The sequence below is a fragment of the Rattus rattus genome, chromosome 5 (assembly GCF_011064425.1).
Source record: "Rattus rattus isolate New Zealand chromosome 5, Rrattus_CSIRO_v1, whole genome shotgun sequence".
Classification (NCBI taxonomy): domain Eukaryota; kingdom Metazoa; phylum Chordata; class Mammalia; order Rodentia; family Muridae; genus Rattus; species Rattus rattus.
In genome coordinates, this window is record NC_046158.1 from 135,420,543 (window position 1) to 135,435,387 (window position 14,845).

General features: G+C 49.9%; 2 protein-coding genes across 3 annotated transcripts in view; one reads left to right on the forward strand and one right to left on the reverse strand.

Annotated features, from left to right (window-relative positions):
* The first annotated feature begins 5,891 nt into the window (after positions 1-5,891).
* Positions 5,892-10,516, forward strand: Spag4 (sperm associated antigen 4). Of its 2 annotated transcripts, none has more exons than XM_032904558.1 (12): positions 5,892-6,374; positions 6,813-6,917; positions 7,246-7,312; positions 7,477-7,538; positions 7,739-7,782; positions 7,957-7,982; positions 8,102-8,210; positions 8,430-8,505; positions 8,600-8,715; positions 9,273-9,440; positions 10,143-10,235; positions 10,335-10,516. In XM_032904558.1, exons 1-12 carry the CDS (start codon positions 6,065-6,067, stop codon positions 10,491-10,493), a joined length of 1,335 nt encoding a protein of 444 aa, XP_032760449.1. In that variant the 5' UTR covers positions 5,892-6,064; the 3' UTR covers positions 10,494-10,516. The 2 variants fall into 2 exon arrangements, with proteins under 2 accessions (XP_032760449.1, XP_032760450.1); XM_032904559.1 differs by having other exon boundaries at positions 6,178-6,355.
* A 3,190-nt stretch (positions 10,517-13,706) lies between these two features.
* Cpne1 (copine 1) overlaps positions 13,707-14,845 on the reverse strand; it is a 32,040-nt gene continuing 30,901 nt past the window's right edge. Inside the window, exons 15-16 of the mRNA XM_032904562.1 lie at positions 14,235-14,471; positions 13,707-14,081 (exon numbers count right to left, since the gene is read on the reverse strand). Of these exons, the coding sequence (XP_032760453.1) occupies positions 13,941-14,081; positions 14,235-14,471 (378 nt within the window). The 3' untranslated portion in view covers positions 13,707-13,940. The remainder of the gene's footprint in view (positions 14,082-14,234; positions 14,472-14,845) is intronic.

Consider the following 14,845-nt stretch of genomic DNA (forward strand, 5'->3'; position numbering starts at 1 on the left):
GTATGTGCCAACACTCCTATCTCTACCCTTTCTCGTTCTGAGTTCTCAGGGCCCACTTCCAAGGGTACCACACACAGTGGACCCTGAAAGCGTTGGCTGGGGCTAAGCAGAGTGGCGTATCGCTGTAATCCCAATAGTTGGGAGGCTGAGACAGTAGCATCTCTAGTTCAAGGTCAGCGTGAACTATAAAGTGAGTCCTAGTCTCAAAACAACAACAAAAATAGTCTGGATAAATAGATGGGGTGAAAGATGAACCCCCTCCCCCCAGGGTTAGTTTGCTCAACTGAGGAGTGGTTGAATGCATCCCTAGCCTACGTACAGTAGCTGAACTTAGTGCTTCTTAGCCAGAAGCCAGCGATCCTTAGCTCAGTTCACTAGAGGACTCTACTCAGTACGAGGACTCTAGTGAAGCTGTGAATGGGCTGCGGGGAGTCTGCAAACCTTGGAATTAAGCTAACACTTAACTATGTGTGCATCTTTCTGCATATAAATGTCCTACCTAGTTGTTAAAGTTTTTCATTATTTTTATTGATTATATATGTGTGTATGTGGGCTCAGAACCCCTGGAGCTGGATTATAAGCACTTGTGAACTGTCCAGATGGGAACACTGAGAACCAAATTTCGGTCCTCTGGAAGAGCGGCACTCCTCACCCCTAAGACGTTTCTCCAGCCCCCTAGGTTAGTTTTTATTTTGGGATTACACGTATGCACTTGTTTGTTTTGGAGAGTGTGTGCACACGTCGCAGCACACATACGGAGATCGGAAGACAGCTTTTCTGGAGTGACTTCTCTTTTTCCATCAAGTGGGTTCTGGGAATCAAAGTCAGGGCAGCGAGGTTTTTTTCATTTTGTTTTGTGTTTTGTTTTTTTGTTTTCGTTTTTGTTTCTCAAGACAAGTGTCCTGGAACTAGCTCTGTAGACCAGGTTGGCCTTGACCTCACAGAGATCCATCTGCTTCTGCCTTGCAAGTGCTGGGGTCAAGGGTGTGCTCTCATAAACAAAGAGATGCAGCCAACAAGAAGGGAAACAGATGTGTTCTCTACCTCTCAGAAGTGACTTAGATGCCAGTGACAACAGAACCAAATCCAACACAGCACAGTAGCTTTCAGAGTTGGGAAGGGTCAAACCTGGGACTCACCGAGGAAGAAGGACAGAGAACTTGGCTGAAGAGGAAGTCTTCAAAATAGGATTGGAAGATAGAAACTGGGACCAGAAACCATCATTCCGACACTAGGAATATGTCCTAGGACAGGGACACTCATGTGTGCTGGGACTTGAAATTTGTTCAGCTTGGCTGGAATACAAGGCATGTTCAGGGCGGCCCTCACATAAGACTGGAGCTTCAGAAGAACTGGGTCTCGTTTCAAGCTGTAGAACGTGGTCATTCCTTGTGTCAGTTTTTCCATCTCAATACTGGCACCAGGCTGACCTGGAGATGTAAATCAGTTTGTAGAATACATGCCTAGCATGTGGGAGGCAACAGGTTTAGTCTCCAGCACACATGATGTATGTATGTATGTATGTATGTATGTATGTATGTATGTATGTATTTATGTTTTTAAAGATTTATTTATTTCCTACATATGCGTACACTGTCCCTGTCTTCAGACACACCAGAAGAGGGCATCGGATCCCATTACAGATGGTTGTGAGCCACCATGTGGTTGCTGGGAATTGAACTCAGGACCTCTGGAAGAGCAGTCAGTGCTTTTAACCGCTGAGCCATCTCTCCAGCCTATATAGGTGGTGTTTATAAATGGAATTTATAGGTGCTATTTTTATTATTTCTAGTACCCCTCCCCATCCAACTCCTTCCATGTTCACCTACTCCCTCTCAAATTCATGACCTCTTCTGGAATTATTACTGCAACACACACACACGCACACACACGCACACACGCACACACGCACACTCACACACCCTACCAATCCCATTTAGTGTTGCTCTTACGTGTATGGGCTTACAGTAGACCCTATTGGCACATTTGTCTCTGGAGAGGACTGATGCTCCCTCCCTCAGCGGCCACTGTTGGTCAGTAGCTCTTCATCTGGAGGTGGAGCCTTATGAAATCCCCCCTCTGGGTTATTATGAAGGCATGGATGAAGCGTCTCTAGCTCGTCTCATCTTCCTGCTCCTTCCCAATGTTTCCAAAGTCATCGGGAGCTGCATAGTACATATATGGAGGTCTCTGTGACCATCAGAGCCAGCACAGCGTGGATCCGAAGGAGGCAAGAAGGAAGTCTGGTTCAACACCACTCAGTAGCCAATGTTGGTTCAATCTGAATCTGATACAGGGAAGTTTATATTAGGTGTGTTTAAGTATAGCATAACTTTGGAAAATAATACTCCTGGTGATAATTAACTCAATCCCATGCATACAATAAAGCTTAAGTCATGACTACATTGAAACTTCTTGAAAAGTACATGTGTGACCTCTTTCATAAAGATGGGCCCTATAGATTGACTACGTGTGTCAAGGTAAGGGTCTGAGGAGAGATCTAGTATGTTCTTGGTCATACAGATAGTGCAAAGGTCACTGGGAAGTACATGTCGCCTCTTCCATAAAGATTGGTCTATTGACTGGGAAACAGCGCTCAGTAGGGTCTAGGGAGAGTGACTGAGGTAAATATGAGTCTGCGGGAGTCAGGTGTGGTCTGGCCGCATGGAGTGAAGAGGTCACCAGGGTGTAAACTACATCCTTTCCCAGCCTCCTGGGTGGAAAACAGGTTATACATCCTTTCTCTGAAAGACGACACTGCGTACATTCCTGCTTTGCTTGGCGCTGAGCTGTGAGCACAAGGACCTCAGGCCCTCTACACAAACTTGCCAAATGGGGGTGACAACTGTCATTTATTCTCTGCAGTTTAGCCAGACTGGGATCTTTGTAGTAGCCTTTGTGTGCTGACCAAAGAAGCTCCTTTGATGAGGGATGAGAACTACACTTCCCGGGGTTGGGGATTTAGCTCAGTGGTAGAGCGCTTGCCTAGAAAGCACAAGGCCCTGGGTTTGGTCCCCAGCTCCGAAAAAAAAGAAAAAGAAGAAGAAAAAGAAGAAGAAGAAGAAGAAGAAGAAGAAGAAGAAGAAGAAGAAGAAGAAGAAGAAGAAGAAGAAGAGAACTACACTTCCCTGTGCACACAAGGATAAGTATTTAGAATACATTTAGAAATTATATTGATTTATGAAAATGATAACAGTAGATTCTCCTCTAAGGTCTAGGGCCACTTCAGCAACAGATACTTGGCCAGGATTACCACACCAGGCAGGAATTTCCTATCGAGCAGGTCTTCAGTCCAATTAGACAACTGCTGGTAACCCTTGGGATAATAATGTCACATTGTACCACTGGGACATCTTGCCAGGCCGGTCACTCTTGTGGTTCATAGGCTGGATAGCTGGATAGAACTATTGACTGCCTTCCCCCTTGCCTTGTATAGTAGTTGTGATGAGAGCTTCTCCTTGGGGAGGAGGCTTCTGGGAACGTTGTAGCTTGATTCCTCCAAGTTCTGTGACCTAAGCATATGGTGTCTCCAGCAATAGGTTCTTACCTTCAAGTTCTGGGAGGCAGCCTAGGACAAGGGCAATAGCTTACTGCAGTGACTTGAATGAGAAATGTTCCCCTTCTCCAGTTCCCATTCTCCGGTTTTAAACAATTGGTACCCAGTGGGTAGCACTGTTTGGGAAGGTTTAGGAGGTGTGGCCTTGTTGGAAGAGTGATTTCCAGTTTGTTCAACTTTGTGTTGGCTGTTGTTCACAGTAAGAGCTTTCAGTGCGCTCTCCCAGCTGCAGTACTGTTGTTTGCTGTCAATCACGCCTCCTTGCCATGATGCCTCTTATCTCTCTGGAACCATAGACCAAATCATTTTCTGTAAGTACCCTTGACCATGCTGTCTTATCGCAGCAACAAAAAGTAACAAATGAGTCTATATTGGGTATATAGCATGAAATCCCACAAAGCAGGACGGTAGAAGGGGGGAGGGCTCTAGAGAGAGACAATGGGATGTGGATTCTCTAATGTGGAAAAGGAGAAAAACTGGAGAGGTTTCTAACTTGGGGACAAGAGTAATACAGAAGGAGGAAAGGGAGAAATTACACTCACAAAGCTTGAAAAAGTCACAGGGAAACTTAATACTTAATAACACATATACTTTCCAGCATTTGGGAAGCAGAAGCAGGTGGATCTTTCTGAGCTCAAGGCCAGCCTGCTCTACATAGCAGGTTTCTGGCCAGCCAGACCTATACAGAGAAAACATGGTCTTGAATCACCTGCCCCCCCCCAAACGAAGTGTCATATATGTGTGTGTGTGTGTGTGTGTGTGTGTGTGTGATTCGTGTGTGCATGTGCATGCGTGTGTGTGTGTGTGCGTGAGAGAGAGAGAGAGAGAGAGAGAGAGAGAGAGAAAGAGAGAGAGAGAGAGGTGATAATATTCCTCTCAAGAGCCAAAAACTACCAAAATCTCTAGTACCGAGCATGGAAAACCTCTCTTTGTATTGTTGGCCAAGGAGGTCCAAGGTTGCTTTTTTGAAAGATTTATTTATTTTTTTAAAGATTTGTTTTATGTATGTGAGTACACTGTGGCTGTCTTCAGACACATCAGAAGAGGGCATCGGATCCCATTACAGATGGTTGTGAGCCACCATGTGGTTGCTGGGAATTGAACTCCCACCCTCTGGAAGAGCAGCCGGTGCTCTTAACCCCTGAGCCATCCCTCCAGCCCGATTTATTTCTTTTTATGTGCATTGGTGCTCTGCCTGCAAGTCTGTGAGAGGGCGCCAGATCCTCAGGAACTGGAGTTACAGATGATTGTGAATTTCCATGTGTATGCTGGGAATTGGACTCAGTCCTCAGGGCAGTGCTCTTAACCACTGAGCCATCTCACCAACCCAGGTTGCTCTCTTTTCAAGTAAGGTACAGGTTAGGAGTCAAGGTACTTAAATGCCTGGAGTCCCAGCACTTGCGGGACTGGGTCAAAAGTATTGTCCTGACTTGGGACCATCCAGTACCAGGCAAGCAAGACACACATAGCAAAAACCTCCTGTCTAAAATACAGAGACTAGAGCAATGGCACAATCAATAAATGTCTGCTGTGGAAGCCTGAGGACCCAGCACTATAGGTAACGAGCTATAGGCCAGAGCTCAGGCGACTGTGATCCCATCTCTGAAGAGGTACGGACAGCAGAATCCCTAGGACTCATTGGTCGGGTCTCTAGTCAAGCCTGTAAGAAACTCAAAATAAAGTGAAGGGGTTGAGATGGCGTAAGGGATAAACCTCATGCTTGCTGCCTAAGCCTGCGACCTGGTTGTTAATCCCCGAATCCACATAAACGAAGGGTGCCATGGTGTATGCCTGTAATCAAAGCTCTGTGGAAGCAGAGACAAGTGGAACTATGGAATCTTCCAGGCCCTAGTTCAATGGTTCTCAAACTGTGGGTCGTGACCCCCTTTGGCAAATATCTCCAAAAGTACTTATGATTCATGACAGTAACAACATTTTCTTTAAAAAGATTTATTTAATGTATTAAGTACACAGTTGCTCTCTTCGGACACACCAGAAGAGAGCATAGGATTCCATTACAGATGGTTGTGAGCCACCATGAGATTGCTGGGAATTGAACTCGAAGAACAGTCAGTGCCCTTAAGTCTCTCCAGCCCAACAAAATTATAGTTATGAGATGGCAATGAGAATAATTTTATGGTTGGGGGTCACCCACCATGAGGAACTGTATTACAAGTACACACACGCGCGCGCGCGCACACTCACACGCACTCACACACAAGAAGCCATGAACCAAAAAAAAAAAAAAAAAAAAAAAATCAGAAAAGGGGGGTGGGCTGCTTGGCTCCCAGTGGCATCACGAGTGGCTTCACGGGTGTTCTGTGACGCAGCTCCTCTGTGACGGTGGCAACAGCACAGCAGCGGGAGGGTCGAACACTCCAGGGCTGAGTCTGCCGCGCCGTCCGGGGCTCACGCAGGGTCCTACCCGGCGGCGCGAGGCAGCTGAGGGAGGGCCGAGGGCTTTGGCTGCTGCGACTTCGGCTTCCCTGAGGGGTAGCCCAGGTCAGGATGCGGCGGAGCCCCCGCCCAGGCTCGGCCGCATCCTCTCACAATCACACACCCAACTTCTACAGCGAGAACAGCAATAGTTCCCACAGCGCGACTTCGGGGGACAGCAATGGGCGCCGGTCCGCTGGGCCGGAGCTCGGGGAGCCGGAGGGCAGAAGGGCCCGGGGCTCCAGCTGTGGTGAGCCCGCCTTAAGCTCAGGAGTGCCCGGAGGAGACACATGGGCAGGAAGCTCTCGGCCGAAGCTGGCGCCTCGGAGCCACAATGGGCAGACCGCCTGTGGCGCGGCAACCGTGAGGGGCGGGGCCTCGGGTGCGGGCGGGGTCGAACCCGGGGGCGAGAGGGCGGGGCGGGCTCGCGGGGCGGGGCCCGGCGCGGACCTGGATGCAGAACCGACCTGGCGCCTGAGGGGTCGTGCTCAACACGTGTCCCTGAGGGGCGAGCTCGGTGTCATGGCCATTCCCGGGAGGGGGCGGAGGAAATCCTGTGCCTGGGCATGGCTGAGGAGGTGCCGCAGGGCTGGCGTGAGTGGCAAGCTTTGGACCCTGGTCGGGCCGCACGGGGACTCAGACTGGGGCGGGTTTCTACTGACTGAGCCTCTCCAGCTCCGGGTCTGGGGGTGAGGCAGGACCAAAGGCCTGTTTGAGAGGCTGCCCAGCTGTTTGGCACTAGGGAGCCTGCGCCGGGGCCCCGAGGGGAAGAGCGGGCCTGTGGTGCACAAAACCTCAATGGAGCCCTGGGCTCTCGCAGAACCGTCTGGGTCTCCTGCAGTCTTGGAGGAACAACTCAACCTTCTCCCGATCCTGGATCTGAGGCAGGAGATGCCTCCCCCGCCGGTGTCCAAGAGCTTCCTGAGTATGAGCCAGGCCAACCTCATCCCCCTTGACTTCGGCACTCGGAACCCCAGTTCTGCTCGAGCATGGGTCCGAGAATCCAGCCCAGATCCCCTTTGACCTCTGCTCTCGGACCCCCTCCCCGTCCCCAGTTCTCCTGACCGAGTGGGAAAACTGGCCTCAGCTCCTTTCCCCAACCTAACCTTGCCCTGTGAGTCCCAGGCCTTGTCCTCCACACCACCCCCAACCCCCGACCCCTACCCCAGCTTCTCTTGAGCCTTTCTGAACCTGCACCACCTCACCTTCATGGATCACCCTCTCTGACCTACTTCTCCTGTCACCGTCCCTAGGCCTCTTCTTTCAGGTGCTCAGCGTGTTTTTATCCTTGGTAGCCGACGGGCTGGTCTGTGTGTACAGGTCAGAGGTAGCGGCAGGGCTGAAGGGAGGGCAGCAGGGCTAGGCCCCACCAAGGCTAGAGCGGATCCGGTGGAGTCCTGTTCCCAGAAACTGGGCTGGGCTGGGACCCTGAGGCTTCAGTGGATTAGGGCCCCTAGGCATCAGCTTCCACCTTGGCTCTTCAGGGAAATCTGCTCCATCCGCTTCCTGTTCACCGCTGTGTCGCTCCTGAGCATTTTTCTGGCAGGTGAGGAGCAGCAGTTGCCTGGGACCCCAGCTCTGGACGTTGGCAGCCAAGTCCAGCTCCCTCGGTGGCCTTCAGCCCACTCTAGTGACTCCCCCCACTTGGTCTCCCACGTACTCCTGCAGCCGTAGCTTTCACCCCAACTCCTCGCTTTCTTCCTTGTTTTATATCAGAGGACACCTTTCCCCCTTTTCTTTCTCCAGCACTCTGGTGGGGGCTCCTGTACCTGATCCCTCCTTTGGAGAATGTGAGTTGGGGAGACCCATGTTCCCAGGAGGGGTGGAGGTTGTGTGTGTAGGGGATCCCTGGGCTGCTGGGAGGGGGCAGTGTAAAAGCACTGAGCAAAATCCTGAGGCCAACCAAGAATGGTAGGGAAATACTGCCCGGGGAGAAGGGTGCTCATTGATCCCTTCCTCCACAGGAGCCTAAGGAGATGCTGACTCTAAGGTGAAAGAGGGCGGCTGGGGCGGGACCGGGCAACACTGACCATGCACCTGTGGGTGCTTTTTGAGAGGAATGCACAGGGACAGGTAGCTAACCACATGGTACCTACCTCCCAACTACAGCCAATACCACCACCGCGTGCACTCCCAGGGCCAGCAACTGCAGCAGCTCCAGGCAGAACTGAGTAAACTCCACAAGGAGGTGACCAGTGTTCGTGCAGCCCACAGCGAGGTGAGTCCCATGCCCAGGGCCTCGGGCCCAGCTGAGAGGCTCAGGGGCCAAGCTGTGTTCACTTGAAGGCTGCTTTGGAACTACGTCATCCTGGGTCCCAGGGTGGGGAATCTTTTTCAAGGCCCTTAAGTTCCTACCTCAGAGCGTTGAGTTACTGAGAAGCAAGCCTACCTGTAAACTGGCTCACAATCCTCCTGGTACGCCCTCTGCCTCTCTCAGAGAGTGGCCAAGCTCGTGTTCCAGAGGCTGAATGAGGACTTCGTGCGCAAGCCTGACTATGCATTGAGCTCTGTGGGTAAGAGCTGGAGGGAGGGTGACAGCCAGCCATTCTACTGCACTGATGATAGGTCCTAGTCGGAGCCCCTGAAAGTGACTTGTGCCTGTTCCAGGAGCCTCCATCGACCTGGAGAAGACATCCAGTGACTACGAGGACCGGAATACTGCCTACTTCTGGAACCGATTGAGCTTCTGGAACTACGCCCGCCCACCCTCTGTCATATTGGAGGTGGGCCTGAAGCCAGAGTGCTTGGGGATGGTCCCAAGGGGACAGAGCTGGAGTTAGAACAAGAATCAGCTTGGAGGGGCTGGGGATTTAGCTCAGTGGTAGAGCGCTTACCTAGGAAGCGCAAGGCCCTGGGTTCGGTCCCCAGCTCCGAAAAAAAGAACCAAAAAAAAAAAAAAAGAATCAGCTTGGAGGGGTTGGGGATTTAGCTCAGCGGTAGAGCGCTTGCCTAGCAGGCGCAAGGCCCTGGGTTCGATCCCCAGCTCCGAAAAAAAAGAAAAGAAAAAAAAAAAATCAGCTTGGAGCAGGGAGGACTGGAGCTGAGGTCAGCATAGTGTGGTAGGGCTGCAGCCAGGCTGAGGACAGCGTTAAACTGAGAACTGTAAGTGCTGGGCAGCCAGCACTGCCTCCTCTGGCTAGGCAGGCACCAGGGCAGAAGGCAGAGCTCTGGGCAGAGCAGCAGTCCTCGGGCAGGTCTTGCTGTGCAGCTCGGGCTGCCCGATACTGTCTGCTCTTCTGGGTTTGTCTTACGTTCCGACGCTTTGTCCGAACCCCTGCAGCCAGATGTGTTCCCTGGAAATTGCTGGGCTTTTGAAGGTGAGCAAGGCCAGGTGGTGATCCGACTGCCAGGTCATGTGCAGTTAAGCGACATCACCCTGCAGCACCCTCCACCCACTGTGGCACACACCGGAGGAGCCAGCAGTGCGCCCCGGGACTTCGAAGTCTTTGTGAGTGGGGCTGAGGCCTGGAGGTGGGGAATTCTGATTAGGGGTTTGTCCTTGTTTGCTCATCTGTAAACTGGACGTCCTTCCATCTGCCTCACCGGCTGTTCTAGGTTTGTAAGTGAGTGTAACCACATCCAGATGTTAGGTATGGCCTCGCCAAACTCTATACATACTATTTCATTGCAACTGCCAGACCTGTGGAGTGCTGTTGTTTCCCCCATTCCCAAGAGGGACAGTAGTGCTCTAAGACAAGTGATTACAGCTCAGTCACACAACTTGAAAGATATGTATTTTCTAAAGTGTACGTTTTTGCCTGTATGTGCACCACATGCATGCCCAGTGCCCTAGGAAGTCAGGTGTTGGATACTGCGGAACTGGAGTTGAGAATAGTTGTGAGCCACTGTGTGGGTGCTGGGAATCCAAGCAGGGTCCTCTGCGAGAGCTGTGTCCAGCCCTGCTAACAACTTTCTAATAGCCTGGTTGGTTTGCTTAAGACAAGCTCGCCCCGTGTAGCTCAGGTTGACAACTTAACCATCTTGGCTTAGCATCACTGGTTCTAGGACATCCTTGCTATTACCGGTTCCTCGAAGCCTATGTTTCACACTACACACCTACCACGAGCCAGAGCGTGTATAACTACTGAGCAGTTGTTCCCTCTCCGCTCCCTCTGTGCCTCACTCTTCCTCCACACACTTCACCCACCAGGGGCTCCAAGCTGATGATGATGAGACTGAAGTGTTCTTGGGAAAATTCATCTTTGAAGTGCAGAAATCTGAAATTCAGACTTTCCACCTCCAGGTGCGTTTATCTCTGGGGGTGACAGGGCTAAGACTGGGCAGGATGGGGAGGAGGACAATCTTGACAGCAGTTGCTGGCATGACCCATTTGTCTCCCCAGAATGACCCTCCATCTGCCTTCCCCAAGGTGAAGATTCAGATTCTAAGCAACTGGGGCCACCCACGCTTCACATGCTTATATCGAGTCCGTGCCCATGGTGTGCGGATCTCAGAGTCGGCAGAGGATAATGCCACGGGGGTCACAGGGGGACCCCATTAAAAATGCTGATGGTTGGAGTAGAATCGATGTTTGTGCTAAAGAGAGGGCATTGGTGCTGGGAGCTCATCTTTTGGGGGAAAGCCCCTGCTTGCCTGTGTATAGCAGTGCGAGGGGAGACGCCCCTCAACACATCCCCTTTGCCTGGAAAAGCCCAGAGTCGTGTAGTAGCAGTTATGGTTTACAGCGTCTACTGTAGGCAAGAGAAGGTGCTGTGGACAGTCTACACTGTAAATGACACAACTCGATCCTCAACACTGAGGAGACTGCTCAGGCAGACAACTTGCTTCAGTCAAAAGCACGGCCATGGGCCTTCCCCTTCAGCTGGAGAGCCACCAGGCAGCGGAACACATACCTGTGCTCACTTCTTCCCCCCAGTTCCTGGAAATGCCCTCCATTCCTGCTAGGTACAGAGTTCTTAAGGATAGAAAGGAGGGACCGAGCGGGAGCAGGTAGCTCAGAGGTTAGGAGCACTGGCTGCTCTTCCAGAGGACCTGCGTTTGCTTCACAGCACTCACATGGTGGCTCACAACCACCTGTAACTCCAGTTCTAGGGAATTTGATTCTCCCTTGAGCCTTCTCTAGCACTAGGCATACATGTGGTGCATAAACAAAGGCAAAACATCTGAACACATGAAAATCTAACAAGACCTAAGGTCTGGGCTGGGGGGATGCCCTGCCTCCCTCAGCAGGGAAAGGCCACCAAGCCTGACAATCAGAACTTAACCCCTGGGACCCGCATGGTGGGAGAAGAGAACCAATTCCATAAATTGTTCTCTGACGTCCACACACCATGGCACTTACACAAAATAACTGAAACTTTCTAAAACAAATTAAGGGGCTTGCTGCCAAGTCTTAATGACCTGAGTACAATCTCTGGGGCTCTTCTAACAGATAGCTAACTCCCACAGGTTGTCCTTTGACCTCCATGTATACAGTGGAGCACACACGTGTACACATATAAAATGTTGAGAAAAATTAGACAGAACTAGAGTCTGGCATAGTGATGCCGAGACGCCTGTACTTCTAGCACTCAGGAGGCAGAGGTGGGATTTCTGCGAGGTTGAAGCCAGGAGAGTCAGTACTACATGGACCCTGACTCCAAGAAAAGATGAAAGAAATAGAGATGACTCAGTGGTTAAGAACACTGGCTTCTCTTTCAGAGGACCAGGATACAATTCCCAGCACCCACGTGGCAGCTCACACTGTAACTCCAGTTCCAAGGGATCTGACGCCCTCACACAGTACATGCAAGCAAGCAAAACACCAATGCCCAGAAAATACAAGTAAACCATTACAAGTCCATGGTCGAGGTTTCAGTACACATATACAGAGGGCAGCTTAGCCATAGAAGCAAAATCTTTTAAGATTTTTCATACTTGTTTTCCGCCCCCTTCTTAGGCTGGCCTAGAACTCACTATGTAGCCTAGGCTAGGAAAGATCAAGGTAGTCTTCCTGCCTCAGCCACTGCAGTGCTAGGACTGCAGACATGAACCACCTTGCTTGGCTTCTGCTCACACTTCTAATACATGTATGACTGTGCACACCATTGCTAGAATGGACATCAAGGACAGCTTTGTGGAGTTAATTCTCTCCTCCTGCCTTCACAGGGCTCCTCTGAGCAGAATTCAGGTGGTTAGGCTCATGTGGCAAACACTACCCAGGAGTGAGCAATCTCGCAGTGTCCTTTTCATGCTTCTGAAACGGTCTTCTGTGGCTCTGGCTGTCCTCTACATGGTAAGCATGACTCCGGCATGCTTTAGGCCCGAGAACAACCCCAGCACCAAACAAAACAAAGCAGTCACTGAGGAATGTATATATTATTATTCATATACAGATACATTTTTTAAAAGATTAGCATATAAAAAATAAATTTGCATATCGAGTATAAAAACATGAAATGGTAACAGCTGAGGGGAAAATATTTTCATCATGTAAGAACATCAGAATAAAAGCGCTAACAGCTCGAGAACAGGTGACTGAGAAACAAGGAAATGTGTGAAATAATGGAAGAAAATGGAAACTAGGTCTGGGGAAGGAAGGTGAGCACGGGCTAACATGAGATGACCACACTTCTCTGTAATAACTGCTAACATTCTAAATATCTCCTGCGGTCTACCGTTTCCACATGAAAAACCAATTTCTCAAAAGCGTGTGTAAGCACAATAAAACGAATCTCTAAGGAAGGGAATTGCTAAACTCTGGTATATTCTTACAAAAGAATAACAGCCATGAAAAGGAGAGGAGACAGTAAGTTCTGGTGGAGAAGGCATCCAAAATAAATGCAAACCAGATACAAACAGCACATGTGCTAGCTTTTTAAAGTTGTTCTATCTGATCTGAAACTCAGTGTACCTTAAGTCCACAACACACAGACAGCAATTCTTCTGCCTCAGACTTCTGAGTGTTGGGATTACAACCATGAGCCACCAATCTTTGTTCCCATTTTCTATTTTTATATAATACTGATATCTGAAACAATGTTTCATTAGATTAGAAAACAAAATTTAAAACACCTGTCTCCTGGGATCTGTGATTCACAATGTGGTCCCCTTACCATGATCGAGCCACAGGTTGTGGGAAATTTTAATTCTGCATTTAGGAGCCTCCCTCCCATAACCCTGCAAACAACACCTGTTTTCTCATCCAGGCACTGAGGGAATTGTAGTCCAGCTACTCCAGGACCTTGAGTCCAAAGACTCTAAAGTGGGTTAGGATGTATCCTATAAAGTTTTCCCAAAATGAATATGCTTATTAAATCTTTAATATAAAAAAGCTATTAAATTGTTGAGCTATTAAAAGTGAAGCACTCTTGAGGCCTGCTTATAATGCTAGCACTTGGGAAGCTGGAGTAGGAAGAGCAGGAATTCAGGTTATCCTTGGCTACACAATGTAGGGCCAGCCTAGGACATATAAGATCATATGTCAAAAAGCAAATGAAAAATCAGGACTGTAAACCAGGCATGATAGTACATGCCTGCAATTCTAGCGTCTAAGAGGTTGTGGCAGGATGCTAAATTGCAGGCCAGCCTGGGCTACACAAATGTTCCCAAGAAACAGAGGGACAGAGCTAGCATAGGAAGTCTAAGGAGCAGTCCTTAGCCTGCTCTAAAACATCTTTCTCCCCCTCACCTTTGCTATCTCCTATGAGGTAGCACTTTCCATCTCATTCACGGTCCCAGCTTAGCTCGCCCCAAGAAAAGGACAACCACATGCTTGCTTTATATTCAAACTCTGTCTTTTCAAAGTATGTGACTGGAATGAATAGATCTTTACAATTACTAATCTGTCTTTCCTGAATGTGAGGGTGCCAGGCAGGCAGGCAGGCAGGTCAAAGAGCAGCAATAGCAGAAGCACATATAAAGTCATCAAGTGAAAGAGTGCAGGTTGGTCCACGCCCAGAGGACGGTGCAGGCTGAAGATTGATTGTAGCCTGCTCTTCCAAGGAACCTACACCTGTGGGGCCTGTGCAGGGCCCTTGGCTGGGGCTGGGGGTGCCTTTAATGGGGCCCAACCTTGGGCTTTGAAGTAGGAAACCAACTGAGTGGGCACTTCTGCAAGTACGGTCATTGCAAGTGTCTCCCGTGGAGCCTGCCAGGAGAAGAAAGCCAAGTTCAGTGAGGCCTGTAAGTTTCCCAGGGTCTACATCTTACCCAAAACTCAACCTTTCCCAGACACTGATAAAAAGGCTTTATGTACTGGCCCCCAACCCCATAACCACCCTGCAAACTCTTCCCCACTCACATTCTGAAATCGTCGATAAGGCACAAACTGCACTATGTCTCGGGCAGCTGCTTCTCCAGAGCGTGTACGAAGTGGGCCGCCATCAGCATCCAGCTGTTCCATGACCTCAAAGTCAGCACCACCCACACCCACGATGATCACCGACATGGGCAGCTTTGAGGCTTCCACCACAGCCTTACACGTGGCCTCCACATCGGTCACAGCGCCGTCAGTCAAGAGCAGCAGTACGAAGTATTGCTGAAGACAAGTCCATTCATACAGTGAGGTAGACTGTCTTCCCTACCCTCTCAACAACCAGACAAGTCCATTCATACAGTGAGGTAGACTGTCTTCCCCACCCTCTCAACAACCAGACAAGTCCATTCATACAGTGAGGTAGACTGTCTTCCCCACCCTCTCAACAACCAGACAAGTCCATTCATACAGTGAGGTAGACTGTCTTCCCAACCCTCTCAACAACCAGACAAGTCCTCCATTCATACAGTGAGGTCGACTGTCTCCCCCACCCTCTCAACAACCAGACAAGTCCATTCATACAGTGAGGTAGACTGTCTTCCCCACCCTCTCAACAACCAGACAAGTCCATTCATACAGTGAGGTAGACTGTCTTC